At 35.8% G+C, this 19,052-nt stretch overlaps 1 protein-coding gene across 4 annotated transcripts in view; it reads right to left on the minus strand.

Annotated features, from left to right (window-relative positions):
• Window positions 1-10,377, minus strand: part of LOC135216682 (putative inorganic phosphate cotransporter) — a 75,256-nt gene extending 64,879 nt beyond the window's left edge. The window contains exon 1 of one of the 4 annotated variants that reach the window (XM_064252086.1): window positions 10,233-10,377. In XM_064252086.1, coding sequence (XP_064108156.1) covers window positions 10,233-10,245 — 13 coding nt within the window. In that variant the 5' untranslated portion in view covers window positions 10,246-10,377. Of the gene's footprint in view, window positions 1-8,289; window positions 8,484-10,232 lie in introns of those variants that run through there. The other 3 variants (XM_064252085.1, XM_064252088.1, XM_064252087.1) reach the window with 3 other exon arrangements.
• Window positions 10,378-19,052: the final 8,675 nt, after the last annotated feature.

A 19,052-nucleotide genomic window follows, 5' to 3' on the forward strand; every position in this document is an offset into this window, starting at 1 on the left:
CAAAGAAGTTAGTGAAAGAGTGGAAGATAAGAGTAGGCTTGTGGAACGTTGGTACATCTACTATCTAGGGAGATAGTAGATGTGATGGAGAGGAGAAGGAAGGATTTCTTGTGTGTGCAGGAAACTAGGTAGGAGGGGAGTGGAACTAGAGAGATATGAAATGGGTATAAGCTCTGTAACAGCGGGTCATGAGAGGGAAGAAATAGAGTTGGAATTATAGTAAGTAACAATTAGAAGGAAAAAGTGGTAGAAGTAAAGAAAGTAAATGATAGGCTTTTAAAGATTCCAATAATAGTATGGGACTAAGTTGTGAATACAATATCAGCATGCACTCCTCAGATGGGGTACCAGGAGCAAGAGAAAGAATTGTTTAGACAAGAGTTTTAGGATGCCATTAGAACAGTGAAAGAGATGAAACTAATAATAGGAGCTGACAAAAGCAATGTGACGAACTACAAAGTGATCTTGGAAGAAGTGTGTGTTAAAGCGCATAGGTTGGCGGTGATGGATTTTAAAATGAGAGGTAGGAAACCCAAGAAGAGAAAGAGAAGATCGAGAATTAAGATATGGGACCTGAAAGGAGAAAAGGGGGAGCAATTTAGGAGGACTGTGAGAGAGAGAGATGTCTGGAAACAGGGCACAGAATTTGCACAGGGTAACAGAGTGGAAAATATCTGGGCAGACATGAGAGAAATGTGTGTGGGTGAAGTGGAGGAACTGGAGGGAAGAACCAGCAGATATGGAGTGTTAAGAGGAGGAAAGTGGTGGTGCAAGAATCAATTAAAAGAAAATCAAAAGTATTTCAGGACTGAAAAGTAAGGCATGCACAGGGTGCAGAGGAACAGTACAGAGAAGAGGAAAGAGATATGAGAAGGAGGGTAGCTAAGGCTATTGGAAGAGCAGCAAAATAGTTGAAAGAAAGACTAGGAACAAGGGAAGGAGAAAAGGATATCTATAAGATTCCAAACTTTAGGGAACTGCAGAGACAGGATTTGGGTAAAATGGGTGTCATCAAGGATAGAGATGGAAATATATTGCACAGGAATGAAGACATTAAGAAGAGATGGAGTGTGACTTGAAGAACTTTTAAATACTGAAAATGAGAGATAGGAGATGGGGGAAGCATAGAGGGTAGAGGGACCAGTGATGGAGATAAAGGATACAGAAGTGAAAAGAGCATAAAATAAAGAATGGTATTACTACCAGGTCCATCAGACTTCCAAATTTGAATTATCAAATTAATAGGTATAGAGGGGGAGAAATGGAAGCTGAATTTATTACAAGCTATATGGGAAGAGGAAGTAATGCCATGGGACTGGGAGGAGAGTCTAATGGCATATATATACAAGCAGAAGGAGATGTCTTGGATTGTGGTAACTACAGGGGAATTAAACTAACAAAGCATGGATTGAAAGTCTTAGAGAGGATACTGGATGAGAGATTAGGAGAGATTGTAGAGATCAGGAAACAGCAATATGGATTCATGAGAGGAAGAGGGACGGTGGATGCCATCTTCATAGTTAGATAGCTACAAGAAAAAGGGATAGATTCGATAGAAGGAAACCATGAGCTCTATTGTGCATTTATAGACCTAGAGAAAGCATATGATAGAATCCCAAGAGAAGTGATGTGTTGGTGTTTGAGGAAGGGGAAAGTCCCAGAAAAGTTGGTTAGGCTGGTCGAGATGATATATCAAAGAACGAGCATAAAAGTAATAACAGTAGTTGGGGAAACAGAAAACTTTGATGTTAGTGTTGGGTTACACCAGGGGTCAGCAGTATGGCCATTTTTGTTTGTGCTGGTCATGAATGTGTTAAGTGAAGAGATCAGGACTGAAGAGTCATGGGAATTGTTGTACACCGATGATCTTGTGATTACTACCGAAAATGAAGAAGACCTACAGAGAAGGGCTGGAGAGTGGCAGGAGTCTTTAGAGATGGGTGGTTTAAAGGTGAATGTTAACAAAACAGAGGTTTTGGTGAGCAGTAGGGAAGATAGAGTCAGAACAGTAATACATAGTAATACAAGAAAGAAGAGGCTCTATTATAAAACAGGTGGAAAAGTTCAAAAACTTAGGATCTACTTTGGGCCAAGAGGGAGGCTGTGAGGCTGAAGTTGACAGTAGGATAAAAGCTGCGTGGGGGAAGTGAAAAGAAAATGTCAGTCAAGCTAAAAGCCAAGAACTAAGCACAGGGATAAGCCCAGCGTAAATGTATGGATCGGAAACATGGGCTCCAAGAGGAAAAGAGGAAGTAAAGCTTGAGAGAATAGAGATGAGAATGCTGAGGTGGATTATAGGAATATTACTGCTTGAGAGATTGGAAAATTATGAAATAAGAAGGGCAGGCTTAGTAAAGATTACAGAGGTGATAAGAGAGCCATGACTGAGATGGTATGTGCATGTGTTGAGGATGGATGATGAAGAGGGAGTGAAGGGGGATTGGGAGGAACCAGTCAGAGGAAGGTGATCGAGAGAGAGACAGAGAATTAGATGGCGAGATAAAGTGAAGGAAGATATGGAGAGAAGAGGTTTGGTGGAGGATGATGCTTTTGATAGAAGACAATGGAGAAGGTGCATCAAGGAACCGACCCCTTAATATAGGGATAACTGTGGGAAAGAAGAGGAGGGCTGGGGAGGTCCTTGGCAAAAAGTCAGTATTTCCAAGGAATTCATTCCCAGGAATTCATGTATTAGTTCATTTCGCTCTTTCTTTATTTTACAACTCCCTTTGGTTGTCATTCAAATCTTATTAATTTTTTGTTTTTCTTCTTTCCTTTTTATTTCATGAATAATATTAATTTTCATTTATTTAGGAACCACCGCGTTTCTCATATTTTAAATGTAGTGCACTGATGATATTATGACTGATTTTTATGAAAATAAAATTTCCTAACATCAAATAAAAACCTAAAAGGGCAAACCTCCGACATAATAGATTGCGTTTGCGAGGTGCCCGTTGTTATGATAGGCCACGACAATATTGAACTGGATGGTAGAGGCTAAGAAAGGATTACCTAGAAGTGCTTTCAAATACAGAATGGTGTCAATATATGAAATTGATAAAGAAAATGCAACTATAAGCAAAAATTGAGACAGGATGATACAAGCAAAATGCTTTATCCAGGTATTCTCGAGTTCGATACAAGAACTATTTTGAATTACATATAGAGAAATTAATAGCTGCATATTGTTTTTTTTTTTTTTTTTTTTTTTTTTGAGAATCCAGTCAGAATGTTTGATTAAAAAAATGGAATAAAAATAGGTTAGGAATGAGGAGGAAGCCGAGGAAAATTGTAGCTGTGAACGTAGCATAGTTTGTAAATTTCTCAGAATAAACATGGCAGAGGATAAACCAGGCCATTTTATGTTCTCTAGATATATTTTATCGGGAGAAACTTTGTTACCCTGAGCAAGGAGTCTAATAATTTCATTTGATCGGATGTTGAGCAAATAAAATGAATGGCTATTTCTCTTAGCTTTTATCTCAAGAAAGAAATACTTTGTTTGAATATATGTGCGTGTATGTGTGCGCCCTTACACACGCACAAACGCACAAGCCCTTTAAAGAAATGTTGCCAGTCAAATATGATGAAAGATTCTCTCTCTCTCTCTCTCTCTCTCTCTCTCTCTCTCTCTCTCTCTCCTGTGTGAAAAATCTCGAAACGCAGAAGCACTTTCAAGGGGAGTTGCCAAATCTCATATAATGAAAGATTATCTCTCTCTCTCTCTCTCTCTCTCTCTCTCTCTCTCTCTCTCTCTCTCTCTCTCTGTGTTTCCAACTTCTATTATACCCTTAATTTGAAAAAGAGCGACTATCCCTTATTGGCAAAAAACCTCGGGAATTAGCCCTTTAATTAGATTATTAAGGAGTCCCATTTTCGTTGCATAACGCGACTCTTGTACTTGTGGTTATTAGGCATTTCTTGAATCTTAAGAAAAACCCTTGGGCTCTTGGTATCGCTTACAATATTCAACGCACGTAGCGCTTGAGGACTAAGGATATTTTTTTTCTTTTTTTTTGTGGGTTCAGGGGTATACGTTACTGAAGAATGCATGGAAGATTCTCTCGGGAATTTAACTAGGTTAATATCAACAATCGACTGTCAGAAGAACTGGCTTCTCAAAAACCAAGAACACCCACAGTAGTGATTGAGAAATATATATGAACTTATCATGCGATGCCTGTGTCCACATAGAGAGTGGGGAAGATTAAACATCAGCATTCAGATAGCAGTGACAGAAAACAACCTTGAGACATGAGTGTGTCTTTTAATCATTCACATCCAGATAAGAGAAGGTCAAATGACTAAGTTCTTACAAAGGAAAACAAAAGTAAATTTTTCACGATCATAAACGCGTATAAGAATCTTTCTTTGATTTTTATTCCAATTATGTTTATTGTTTCGGTCAGACAGCCTCCTTCCCTTATTCTTCGATAAAATTCATCATTTTCAAAAGAAATCCGTTTTCGACGATAGCGTATTTCTTACTTATGAAATGATAACAAATATTTCGGCGTCACTTATGCAATGTTTCTTGTTGTGTTTCTGCATAAAGTTCTCTGAAGTTGTCACCTTTTGTTCTGGTAAAGAACATGTCATGACTTAATCCTCATGATGCCTCAACATCTGATATAACAGGCGTTCTTGATAAAGTCACAATCGCCGTGCTCATGACTGCTTTGTGTGCATTCCCCAGAGGTGTGATGATCTGGCTTTATAGTCTCGAGAGTTTTTTGGAAGGCATAAATGTATCGGAGAATGTCAAGACAAAAAACACTCATGGTAGCATGAGTCTTGAAATGGGGCAAAGAAATCCATATTCATTAATTGGTACAAATATATGAAAAAGAGAATGGCACAGATTCCCGAAAGCTCTCTGTTTAGATATATTTGTACTCATGACTATGGATTTGTTTCTCCAGGGTTAAGTGTGTTTATTTTCATGTGTAATATACTATATATTGGAAAATTATCTTATTTTTTGTGCAACTGAATATGTCTTCACGTAGCTTTTATACACACACACACACACAAATATATATATATATATATATATATATATATATATATATATATATATATATATATATATATACAGGAACATATGGCAAGATACGACTCTGGGAGGGCAAAGGAAAGAGTAGAATTCATGGGCCAAGAAACAGAAAAAAACAGAGGATAATCATCATCTGAGTTCGTACTCACAAAACTGGAAAGAAATAAAGTGTCCCGTGTAAAGCATGTAGTTTTCCAAATATTTATGAACGCTATTTTGTGCAGGCTCTTTCGAGTTGCAATATGGGGAAAAACTGCTAGAAAAGGTCAATCAAACAATAAGCAGGCTAAATAAGATTTAGAAATAAAAAAGATGATTTGCGTACTTCTAGTACGATCTGTATAGCTATACGGTCATGGATTTTTTTTTTTTTTTTTGTTACTTTAGTTTAACCAGACCACTGAGTTAATATCAACTCTTTCTAGGGCTTGCCCGAAGGATTAGACAAGCTATTTAAAATCTCTATAAATTACTTGACAATGGAATTAAATCGAAAAGATTTCGTCGATTCGAAAATAAAGCCTGCAGAAGAATGTCAGGCGTCAGATGGTAGGACCGAGTTAGAAATAAAACCACTTCGGAAATAAAGGAAGTTCCGTGTGTAGATGAGAGGGTGATGAAAGGGTGGCTTACACGTGTCCTTTGCACAGCCTGCTGTAAGCACGGTCTAGACCGTGGCTGTAAGAATAGAATATTTAATCCCTTCCACGTCTGACCCAATTTCATAAATAATGTTGCAAGAATGTTAGTGGCGTTGTTGTTGTTGTATGAAAAGATTATATTCACCTTGGTGAAAGTCGGTGAAATGAAATATCTTCACAATTTTATTGCACCAGTATCCAAATCACGAGAGAGATAACATTACTTTCTAAATTCAGGAACTCATTGCTGATAACACCTAATGCCCCCTGGAACAATGTAGAGATATTTCATATTAATATGACATCCCGGAAAATATTGTACATACGTTCAATTTTTTATCGCATTTTATACATACTAAATTTGCATTGAATGGTCCATGTTCAATAATAACGTCTAAGAAGCTCAAACAAATATTTATTGTATTCGTCTTTCCACGGGGACTCATCTGATTTTTCTAAGAGGTTATTCGAACATTGAAACATTTTAATTTATAAATAATAATAATATTTAATAATAATAATAATGAATAATAATAATAAAATAATAATAATAATAATAATAAAAACAGACTGTCACTACATACCGAAAACAATTTTGAATTAACGCCATTTTATCCTATCGATGATCCAGGTTTCACTCTAGTAATGACCTACTTTCCTCCAAATGTCTTTCCTATCAGTCCATTTAGCGTATACTTCGACATAGTAGCTCCGAGGAGCTAAAAGTCTTTTCATAACAACCATCGCCATCGCCCATATGACGCGAAAGGCCTCGGTGACATTCAGCTACTCTTATCTTCTCAGTAGCCATGTCGGAGTTTACGCTAAATCGGCTGATAGGAAAGAGATTTGGAGGAAAGTAGGTCATTACTAGAGTGAAAACTGGATCATTGATAGGATAAAATGGCGTTACGGTAATTCAAAATTGTTTTCGGTATGCAGTTACAGTCTTTTATTATCATATTATTATTATTATTATTATTATTTTTTTTTTTTTTTTTTTTTTTTTTTTTTTTTTTTTTTTAAATAAAGGTTCAATGTGAATAACCTCTTGGAAAAATCAGATGAATCCCCGTGGAAAGAAGAATACAATAAATATTTGCTTGAGCTTCTTAGACGTTATTATTGAACATGGACCATTCAATGCAAATTTAGTATGTATAAAATGCGATAAAAAATTGAACGTATGTACATTATTTTCCGGGATGTCATATTAATATGAAATATCTCTACATTGTTCCAGAGGGCATTAGGTGTTATCAGCAATGAGTTCCTGAATTTAGAAAGTAGTGTTATCTCTCTCGTGATTTGGATACTGGTGCAATAAAATTGTGAAGATATTTCATTTCACCGACTTTCACCAAGGTGAATATAATATTTTCATACAACAACAACAACAACGCCACTAACATTCTTGCAACATTATTTATGAAATCGGGTCAGACGTGGAAGGAAATAAATGTCAGAATAAATCAACAAGAATATTTAGTTAGAACTGACTAAAAGAATCATGATCTTAACGCACTTCTAACTGAAAAACCACAATTGATTGGAAGTAATAATTTTGCATATAGAAACACTAGAATCTGCAATAATACAGCCAATAAATGACTGTGATATCAATTAGTCTAGATTTACGTTCTCCTGGCTTCGTTTTGCACACGACGTTCGCAGGAGACTCAAGAACGAAACAAAGAATAATTATCATTAGTTCTTGTTAATGGCGGTAGCCTCTATTTGGCTAATCCAGTAACTAGGCTGATGCAAAACAGTTGTTCCATATCTGCAGATCAAGTCATATGTTATTACCGTTGTTTACATTAAAAAGGAATTATATTCTCTTGAAGTTGGTCTTCTTTGAAATTTTGTGTGTAGTCTGTCCGGGAATGCCTCGGAGACGAAACTCAAGACTTCATTTTCTCGTGTTTATATACTCAGAAATATGAAAAAGAAAATTATCCAAAATTTTAACATTTATTATTATTGCAATTTTATGCAAGAATAGAATTAATTTACAGAGATAAAAGGGTAAATAGAATAGATAACTTTGAAAACTGGAAAAAGAAGTATACCTATTGCTGTTAAGAGTACAGTCGATGATAATTCGACATTAACAACCAACAGCCAGCAAAGAAAAAAAAGTTTATCGAGAGAGAGAAGGTCAAAACTGTTGTGGTGTCTGCGAAGTTGTGCCTTGGAATGTCTAGATATTTATCCTCTTCAGCAGCTGCACCATTGGGCATAAAAGATAATTTGATTTAAAAGCAAATGAAAAGTAGAAACGTTATTTACACCATGCATTTTATATGCTACACTGGCCTTTGTATTAGGGTACCATTAATAGTTACGATAATTAGCGAATGTTGTTATCAATAACTTTAAATGTTATTATATACATAATCTTTTCTATTGCAAGCAGTAGTAGCATCGCCATTGTGATTAGTAACAATGAAAGTAACAAATATCTGACGACCTGTCGGCACGCCGAATAGCCGCGAAAAATGAGTCCTGTTCATTATCGATTAGCACTTTTCCCTACAATGCACATCGTATATGATTAACCGAAAACTTCGATAAGAAACTACTCACTTGTCATTTCAATATTTTTAAGACTGATGATCCTTATTAGCCAAGGTCTCGGTAATCTTGGATTACCCCCTGAACGAGAGAGCGGAAAGAAAGCACGACTGAACAGCTCTGTTACCCCTCCCGTTACAAACTGCAAGGTTTCAACAGCACTCACTCTCTTGGCGTCCGCGCATGTGCCTTCAGACTTCAGTGCCAATTTTACCGAGGATTCAGCACCCAAGCACTTTCATATCAGCCGCCGAGGGGTTGGGTCACAGAGTCTGTGACACCTCGGTTTTTATTTTAAGCAAGATCTAGGTTATGAGAGTTGTGTTTACTTGTACGATGGCTCGCTGATCTTAATTCTTACCAACTTTGCTTAGATATTGTTCATTCTCATGTTTAAGTTAATCTTGCGTTTTTGTATGCGACTGAAATGTTTCATTACGTTCTAGTATAGAAATAAGAAAATGTTCGCTACATTTTTATTTGTGTAATTCCAGTCATTATATCTAATCGGTAAACAGTTGCAGATAGTGGAAAGGCACTCATAGAATACCTAATTTCTTTGTAAACTTACGACTGGAATTACTGCGCAGATGATTTTGGCTGAAAATGACATGCCACCGCATGAGAACAAAGTATAAATTTGAAATCATTTTCAAATACACTTGAAATTGGAACATGAAACTTTAAATTCAGCTAATTTTATTTATATGGATGAATTTCCGATAGAACATTTCTTATAATGCTTAGTATCTTGAACAAAAGCATTTCAGTGCTACCCGAGAGGACAGAAAAATTAATTTCATTAGGGAGGAGGAAGATTGGACAACCGGTGATTTTCATCGCGTATTATGGAGTAAATGGCAGAAATGAGAGACGTGAATTAAATTAGGTGAAGGAGGGGAGACTGTAGGATGTCGGCAAATGTTATGGAAGACGAGAACATCGTCAGGTTGTCTACAGGAATAGAGTGTCGAATGTGCGAAGGGATTCGTTAACCTGGAAGGATGTGCGGATTCGGAATGCAGATAAGAGAAAAAAGATTAAGGCCATATCGATACACTGGTTTGTATCTAATTAAAAAATAGCTGAAAGGATGAGAACGGTAGATGCTGTGATCACATGGTAAAAAGGTTAGCATATGTGAAAAGAAGATACGTACAGAGATTTGAGGAGTTTCGGCTTTTGGTGAAAATCAAGCGAAAAGCTTGCATCATTCGGGAGTTTGGGAGGATGCAAAGACTAAGAAAGGAACAGTGTACACTATGTATAAGAGGTGTCAGCAGGTACCCGACGACTCTGCATCCAGGAAGTGAGAGTGCGTGAGGAAAGTGGTAAGTGGCGCAAATGTTAAGAGCCATAAAGTTTCTGATTAGCCCTCAGTATCAGTATTTTCAGTGGCTGATATTGTGGAAATCTTTTATAAAGGGTTCTCTCCATATTTTGTTTTGCTTTCTTTCTTTGGAAATTCTTTCTATATGGACATATAGTATGTATATATACTTGAATATAAATATACAATATATATACATTTACAATATATAGCTTCTCCACATCCACTAACAACGCTCAGGCTCTCTGGTAATTTATAAAACTCTTGAATTATATAATTTCACCAACATATCACTAAATCTAAGCATCTACATGTCTCATCCTTTCAGTTATTCTTGCTCACGTACAATGCTCATACAGTTCAACTAAATAGCGATTCGGTTTTTACACTTATTCACATTCAACATCAACACTTTACTTCCAAAAATCAATCTCTTCATACACTCCACATTTTCTTTCTGGAGACGAATTGATAGTTTGTCATACACGCGCGCAGACACACACACACACACACACACACACACACACACACACACACACACACACAGGAAAAAAATGAAATAATAAAACAATCTCAGAATTGGAACGTGTCAGTTTCCACGAAATTACTTAGTCAAGTTACTAACCTCTTAACATCATGTTAAATATCGGCAGTGTAAAAGGACGTCTGGCCACTCTCTAGTCAGCTATAAGATTGTCTCAACGTCCTCAGCTGTAGAATATCTTGACTTCTGCTCAGTTGCTCGATATTGACCTAATCAACATGATCCCTAATCTGTCCTCTGAAGCATTGGCAATTGACCTTCAGCTTTCCTGTTTTATTTTCATTTTCTTTGTAATTATCTGTAAGATAAGTAAGTCAAGGGTAACTCTCTCTCTCTCTCTCTCTCTCTCTCTCTCTCTCTCTCTCTCTCTCTCTCTCTCTCTCTCTCGTAAGTAGCCATCTTGCTTGGTGAGACGTACCCGCGTGAAGTCAGATTAATCAACAGATATCACAAGTTTAACATACGACTAGAATTTGAGAAATATCTAGAAGTGTTCGTGAACTATCGGTGATAAGATTAGTGTGAAAATAGTAGGATAAAGCGTCTTCTAAGTTAGTTTATCAAGTGTAATACTATAAATCAGAACAAGATGGCAGTAAGTTCCAACTGCGGGAAGAGGTGGCGTAATTTGGCGTGTTTAGCAGATTCGCAATACGATGAGGTAGCAGGAAGGGAACTGGCATTTCTCATCTATGAAATCAGCAACAGTCCTAACCAAAAAGATACAAAAGCATTCATAGATATATTAGAAGGATATAATCCTTCAAACTGGAACAAATCTAATGAAAACATCTTGAAAATAATTGAAGAAGTTCCAAATAAAATCCAAGTGGTCAAGAGACTCATAAAGAAAATATACATAAACCAACATATTCCGACAAAGAAAATGAATAAGGTGATTCTTGTGAATATCCTAATTGATGCATTAGGAAAAAGAATGCCAAAAGCATGCAAACTGTGTAAGGTTTGGTATAGCATAGTCAATCCACAAAACCTAATCAGAAAATGTGCTGCATGCAACATTCCGACCCATCCACAGTGTGCTGAGGTAATACAAGATTTGAGAAAAGATACAAGAATTTTTGTTCAACATGTCTATCATGGATAGACAATGTTATTAAATCAAGATTGAATGTACAAATAGTTGAGGATGAAGAAGAAGAGGAAGAGGAAGAAGAAGAAGAAAAAGAAGAAGAGGAAAACGGAAGAGAAGTAAACAAAAATGAAATGACAGAAAAAAATAAGGAAAACAAAGAACAAGATAAAAGTATGGATGCAGAGATACTCATTGATACTACATATGAGGCAATAAAGCAGCATACCTACGAAGAAATAAATTACGATATGACAACAGAAAAGCAAATCCCGAAGAGGCTCTACCCAGATCTATACAATGACGGGAAAGAGGAAAAAATAGACAAGAAAGACAAAATCTGCAACCTTTTGAAAAGAGGGAATTGCAGATTTGGAGAAAGATGTTACTACAAACATCCTAAGATATGTCAAAACTATGAAATATATGGTAAATGTGCATACTTAGATGGATATGGGGATGATTGCAGAGATCTGCATCCAAAAATATGTAAAAACCTAAAAGAAGGAAAAGGATGTAAGTTCGACAAAAAATGCAAATATATGCACCCTGTAGCCATGAATCATAATCAAATAAATAACCAACCAAGTAATAAAATCCAAAATAAGAAAGAAACAAATAAAGAGAGAAATCAAGAATATCAGGTAAAAGAGAAAAGCAAACCACCAATGAGATATACAGAGGTGTCAGCAAAAAATTTCAAAGCATCAGCTCCGAAATTATACTCAAGAGATAATAACTGTATTTATTATGCAAGGATATTGCAGAAACTGAGAAAATTGCAGATTCAGACACAAAATGAATAATTATGATGAAGGAAGATCAAATATTATGGAAAAGTTGGATTTTTTAATGTCAGAATTTCTGGAAATGAAAAAAAGAACAACATACCAGAACAGGAAAGAGACATGGGAAAATCCTTATTACTACCAGTATTAAATGAAGGAGAAAACACGCAAACCATCATAGTGATGAATGCGCAGGGTTTAGTTACGAGTAACTCAAAAAGAAAAATAGAGTACTTAGAAGAACTAACCCAAAATGAAAAGAAAATAGATATAATGAATATAAGTGAACCTGGTATTCCCAAGAGACTGGGAATGATGATCAAATAAAAGGGTTCCAAACTTATAGATCAGATAGAAAAAATAGGAATCAAGGGGGAACCGCAATATATGGGAAAGACAAAAAACAAGGAAAAATATATGAGAAATATAGTAACTCAGAATGTGAACTAATAGCGGTAGAATTTGAATCTGAAAAATTAATGAACATAGTAATATATAGACCTCCTAATACTAAAGAGTTTGACTTAATAATTGAAAATTGGATGATATATGTAGAAATCACAAGGACTGGACTATTCTCCTATCTGGTGACTTCAACTTTCCTTTCGTAGAATGGAAAGAACGAATAGGAGATTGTGGTTGTACTTATACATATAAAAAAGAGAGTAATAGTAGTGCAGAAGATAAGAGGCAATTTGAAAAGCTATTAGATATGCTACTAGAATACAACATTCAACAAATAAATCACCTGCCAACAAGAAAGGAAAATACTTTAGACCTAGTATTTGTGAACGAGATGAATTATGTTAAAGAAATAATAGTTTATAATGCGAATATTTCAGACCATAATGTCATAGAATTAACAGTTCATTCCAAAGCAAGTGAAAATAGAGATAAGCAAGAAATGAAAAAGTGGGAAGGATATCGAAAATACAACTTCTACAGTAAAAATATAAAATGGTCAGAAATTAATGAAGAATTAAACAAAGATTGGGATAACATTTTCGTAAGTGATGACATAAGGGTAAATACGGAGATATTATATAAAATATTGGAGAAAATAGTGGAAAAATATATACCGAAGAAGAAAAGTAAACATCATTCATGCATACCAAGAGACAGAAGGATCTTGTTCCAGAAAATCAGAAAGTGGAAAAAAGGTCTTGCAAAAGAAAAAAATGCATGGAAAGTATAGAACTAAAAAGTAAGATAGAAAAAAAAATGCAGAACAAAAGAGGTTTATACAATCAAAAGAAAATGAAAAACGGGACTTGGAAGAAAAAACCCTATTAAATATCAAGCAAAACCCAAACTATTATACTCATATGCGAAGAAGATGAATAAAAGAAGAATAGAAATAGGCCCTCTGAGAATTGAAGGAGATTAACGAATGAAAAAAAGGAAATTTGCAACATACTGGCAGAACGATATAAGAGAGAATTCACCCCTAGAATAGATAATGAAGATAATGATATAGAAGTAAGGGATGAAAATAGTGAATATTTAGCTGACATAGATATTAATGAAGCTGATATTGTGCAGGCTATTAATGAAATTAAAAATGGAGCTGCTGCAGGGCCTGATGGAATTCCTGCTATTTTGTTAAAGAAAGTAGTTCATTCTATCGCAAAGCCACTTGCAATATTATTAAGACAAAGTGTAGATACAGGCAAGATTTATGATGAGCACAAATTAGCATATATACCCCTACTTTCAAAAGTGGATCAAGACTAGAGGCAAGTAATTATAGGCCTGTGAGTCTAACATCACATATTATGAAAGTGTATGAAAGGGTAATGAAGAAAAATATTATGAAACATTTAATAAAAAATAATTTGTTTAATAAAGGACAACATGGTTTCGTACCCGGAAAAAGTACACAAACCCAACTGTTAGTCCACCGTGAGAACATATTCAAAAATATGAAAAGCGGAAATGAAACAGATGTGGTTTATTTAGACTTTGCAAAAGCTTTTGATAAAGTAGACCATAATATATTAGCGAAGAAAATTAGAAAACACAATATCGTGGATAAAGTAGGAAGATGGTTAAAAGAATTTTTACACAACAGAAAACAGATAGTTATTGCAAACGACGAGAAATCGGATGAAGTCAAGGTAATATCCGGTGTGCCGCAAGGTACGGTGTTAGCTGCAATACTGTTTGTTATTATGATTGAAGACATAGACAATAATGTGAAGGATTCGGTAGTGAGTAGTTTCGCAGATGACACAAGAATAAGTAGAGAAATTACTTGTGATGAAGATAGGAACGCTCTACAAAGAGACCTTAACAAAGTATATGATTGGGCAGAGGTAAATAGGATGGTATTTAACTCTGATAAATTTGAATCAATAAATTATGGAGACAGAGAAAGAAAGCTATATGCATATAAGGGACCTAATAATGAGACCATCACAAATAAGGAAGCAGTTAAAGACCTTGGTGTGATGATGAATAGGAACATGTTATGCAATGATCAAATAGCAACTCTGTTGGCAAAATGTAAAGCAAAAACGGGAATGTTGTTACGGCACTTCAAAACAAGAAAAGCTGAACACATGATTATGCTTTATAAAACATATGTTCGTAGTCCACTTGAATATTGCAATATGATATGGTACCCACACTATCAAAAGGATATTGCACAAATAGAGAGTGTACAAAGGTCCTTTACAGCTAGAATAGAAGAAGTTAAGGACCTAGACTACTGGGAAAGACTACAATTCTTAAAATTATATAGTCTAGAAAGGAGAAGAGAACGCTACATGATAATTCAGGCATGGAAACAGATAGAAGGAATAGCAGAAAATATCATGGAACTAAAAATATCAGAAAGAGCAAGCAGAGGTAGATTAATAGTGCCCAAAACTATACCAGGAAAAATAAGGAAAGCACACAGGACATTAATCCACTACGCACCAGCATCGATAATGCAGCGTCTATTCAATGCGTTGCCAGCTCATCTGAGGAATATATCAGGAGTGAGCGTAGATGTGTTTAAGAATAAGCTCGACAAATATCTAAACTGCATCCCAGACCATCCAAGATTGGAAGATGCAAAATATACCGGAAGATGTACTAGCAACTCTCTGGTAGACATTAGAGGTGCCTCACACTGAGGGACCTGGGGCAACCCGAACAAGATGTAAGGTAAGGTCTCGTTTCTATGTATATTATTTGCTTGGTTCTTAGTAGTGAGTAAGAAGTATTAAGGGTAGAAAATTGTGATTTTACTAACCTTGAGTTTTCAAAATTCAGCAAATATAGTAATATTATGTCAGCTGTCATTTTTTCTTTCTTCTTAACAGAATATAATATAAGAATATTAAAACTAAGAGGGGTAACCAGCAGCGCTCTCTCTCTCTCTCTCTCTCTCTCTCTCTCTCTCTCTCTCTCTCTCTCTCTTGATATCCTTTTGAAGCAATTTACAAGCGTTTCCTTCCATTATTTTCCATAGTTCCTTATTTTTAATTTGGGGAACAAATTTTTCGTTGACACCGCATGGTCTTGCTCAATTACATGAGGCATAGCTACAACTACGTTTGGAGGCTTTGTCCTCTTTTTCAAGACCGATTTTGCTCAAGAGAACGATACTAGTACATCCCCTTAATCATTCCCATTTCACTAGTTGGAAAATTCTTCCAAAAAATATCACAAAGAATTTAAACATATTCTGAAACAATGACCGAAAAGCTTAACGCAACTAATTCATTTCTAATAGTCCTAAAATATATTTATCTTGCCTCCAAGAAAGAGTTGTACTGCAAAAAAAAAAATTTTTAAAACATGTTTTCCAATAAGGGAGTGTAGAACTGGATCATGTTTTCACTTTTCTATTGTCACTTTCCATAATCCTTTCACACTCTATCACCTCGAAAATCAGTTTTGGTGGCCCGGTTTCTAATCGTATCTAAACATACCTCTCCCGATTTATCATTGCCCTTATTTCCATCGTTATCGTATCGTCATCAGTGTATCTGAGTGGCAACAATTCAGATTTCAGCATTTTTAGAATACGAGATTACTATTGGCTGTGGACTGCGATACAGACTTGTTGACTGGCAAACAATATATGCCCCGCTCAGGGAAACTCGTTTGTTTAAATAAGGAGCCATTCGGAATATCAGACTTTTTATCGAATATCTAAATTACAAAATGATAATGAACTTCAATATGTAGAGATGCCAAAGTATACTAAAAAGGTTACTACAGGAAAAAAGATGAGCAAATGTGATTTTATTTGGTTTTGTCACGTAGGGAGTATAGAGCACAAGAATTCGATTAAAATCATGTAGAATTGTCATTTCTTTTAGAAATGGGACAGGAAAACAAAGGGCTTGTTGACTAAATAAAAAGAAAGAAGGTTTGGAAACGAAAGACTTTAAATCCCCTAAGCGCAAATGTTTTATGAGACGTGTGTGGCATAGAGCTAGACCGTGAGTGGGAGTAAGAGGGTAGGTCCAGCCGCTGCTAACGAGTCGTCATTGTGCATGATTGTGTATGAATAGATACAACTAATTTTCATGTTTTTGTGTTATCTTCTCTTCCTTAACTTTGCTGTTTGGATATGATAAACGAGGCACCGCTGAAAATATGGTGCAAATGTAATTAGGAAAAATGTATTCGGTAAGGAGGTGGGAAAATAGCACAAAAGATGTGACATAAACTATACTGGAGACTGACGTCACAGAAACAGCAAGTGTTTGTACGTGTAGACGGCAGGAAAAAGCGTTAAAAGAAGGAAGTGCTGGGACGATAGATTTATCTAAGTGCGGTTGCAGGACTTACTGGTGACCTCGATCATAGATAAAGTAAGGTAATTAACGAGGAAATAAATGACCAATGGTAGGATATGCTGGAAGTTTACGGGTAAATCCGTGTAAATACCTGACAGAGAATAATGCAATCAAGGTTAATCACCAAATAGATCTCAAGCTAAAAGATATAAATGATGAGATGCTTTGAAGAATGTTGTGGATGGAAAACAAGCTGTTCTCAATCATGTAAGAGTGGAGGAAGTAAATTTAAATATGATAGTTCTTGTGGGAGTGGTTTTTGAGGACACAAGGATGGTAATGCAGAGATGGACGAAATGATGGGCTACAGGTGAGATGGTGCATATGGGGATGAAAGATAGCGGCTAATCACTGTATGAAAAGCCTTGCTGGATGAGAGAAAGGCTTCCTCAGTAAAACTTATAGATATGACTAGGATTTTTTGGGGTAAAATATTAGGTACTTAGCATTCCGAGAATAAGTATGGTAGGATTTTTTAATTGGAAACTCTCAACAGACAATAGAAGGAGCAGTGTAGGATTTGACAAGAGAGGGAAGGTTTAGACGAGGGACCGAACTTGGAATTCAATTACAATGTGGATAGTCCATGCGGAGAGGAAGGAAAGGTTTAAGTGTGTGATGTGTCTAAACTGGAATGTTTTTGTCGTATTTTTCGAATAAGGGCGAGATGTGCAGAGGTGTAAAGAAGTGATGAAATATTAACTGAAGGGAAGCTATGGATCCTGTGTTTTGAGATCTTTTGATCATGAGAATGAACGATAAAAAACTGATAACATGAGTGAATGATTCAGGGTGTTTGAGATCATGAGAAGAGAATGAACGATAAAAAGCAGATAACATGAGTGAATGATTCAGGGTGTTTGAGAGAAAGAGGAGATCTAGGTCTAGAAAGTGCTCTATTGGGAAGAAATGGCTATTGGAATGAAGGGGCCTTAATATTCAGAAAGTGAGAGGGGGATAGATAATGCAGATCATGACGTGGACGATTTGCTGCACACGGACCTCCTTAATTCTGTACTTGAAGGAAGTGTATTGCAGTGACAGGTAACTATACTCCTTTTTTTTTTTTTTTTATCTGTCCATCCGCCTGTGGTGTTTTTGTATGATAATACTGCGTCCCGGGCTTTAGATAGTTACGCTATTTGTAAGTTTTAGGTAAATAAAAGGATATCTGGGTGTACATTTGCAACTGAAAAGTGTTTTAATAATTTACTGTATGCGAATTACACCGTTAATATTCGAAATAGGATATTATTATAATCGCTGAATGTAAGCTGAATGTAACTATCTAAAGCCCGGGCCGCAGTGTTACCATACAAAAACACCACAGGCGGAAGGACAGATGAAAAAAAAACAGAGTATAGTTTTTACTCTGGATCCACTCATAATAGGAAAAACTTTTTAAAAACTATACATAAATTCGTAATTTAGTTGTTCAGATGTTTGCCTAATCAGCTGGTGGTCCTGGATTCGAGCCATACGCTAGCCAAAAAGCTTCAGGCACATTTCATTCAGTACAGTCGTGTCCCTGTTTATCCGAGCCATGCAATGGGTAACCTGTACGTACTTAGTTTATTGTTTTAGTCAAGACTAGGCTGGAGAAATGCATGGGGCTATTAGCCTCGTCCTAACAGACTTGCTGAGAGCCAAAAGTAATAAAAAGCTTATCATAGGCGATAGCATGGTTCTGAGTGTTTAGGGATTTATATATATATATATATATATATATATATATAATATATATATATACTATATATATATGTATATATATATATAATATATATATATATATATATATAGGAAAAAAGGAAGAACTCGGGGATGATCAAAAGAGTAGCCCTACAAAATGTTCTACAGATGAATTTGTAAAGGAACTGGAAAGGATGGCCCTTCAAACTGAAGAAGTGTAAGTGTGTGTGTGTATGTGTGTGTGCGTGTGTGTGTGTGCAAAGTAAAAGCAAATATTGTGTAGGTGTAATGTGCAGCTAATGCTTTCCAAGTTATCTGCAATGTATTCACTAATGAGTCAATATCTGGGGTACGGATGTGGCAACGACCATTGTCTTCTCATCTCACCTTAAACTCACTTCTTAGGATTATTTGGTTTCTTTGTTATTTATATATAACTTATGTTAAGGACGTGTGTGTGTGTGTGTGCGCGTGCGGGATATCAAAGCATTATGGGTAAAAAAAGTAAATCTATATATATATATAATATTAA

The sequence above is a fragment of the Macrobrachium nipponense genome, chromosome 6 (genome assembly GCF_015104395.2).
Source record: "Macrobrachium nipponense isolate FS-2020 chromosome 6, ASM1510439v2, whole genome shotgun sequence".
In the NCBI taxonomy this organism is placed as follows: Eukaryota; Metazoa; Arthropoda; class Malacostraca; order Decapoda; family Palaemonidae; genus Macrobrachium; species Macrobrachium nipponense.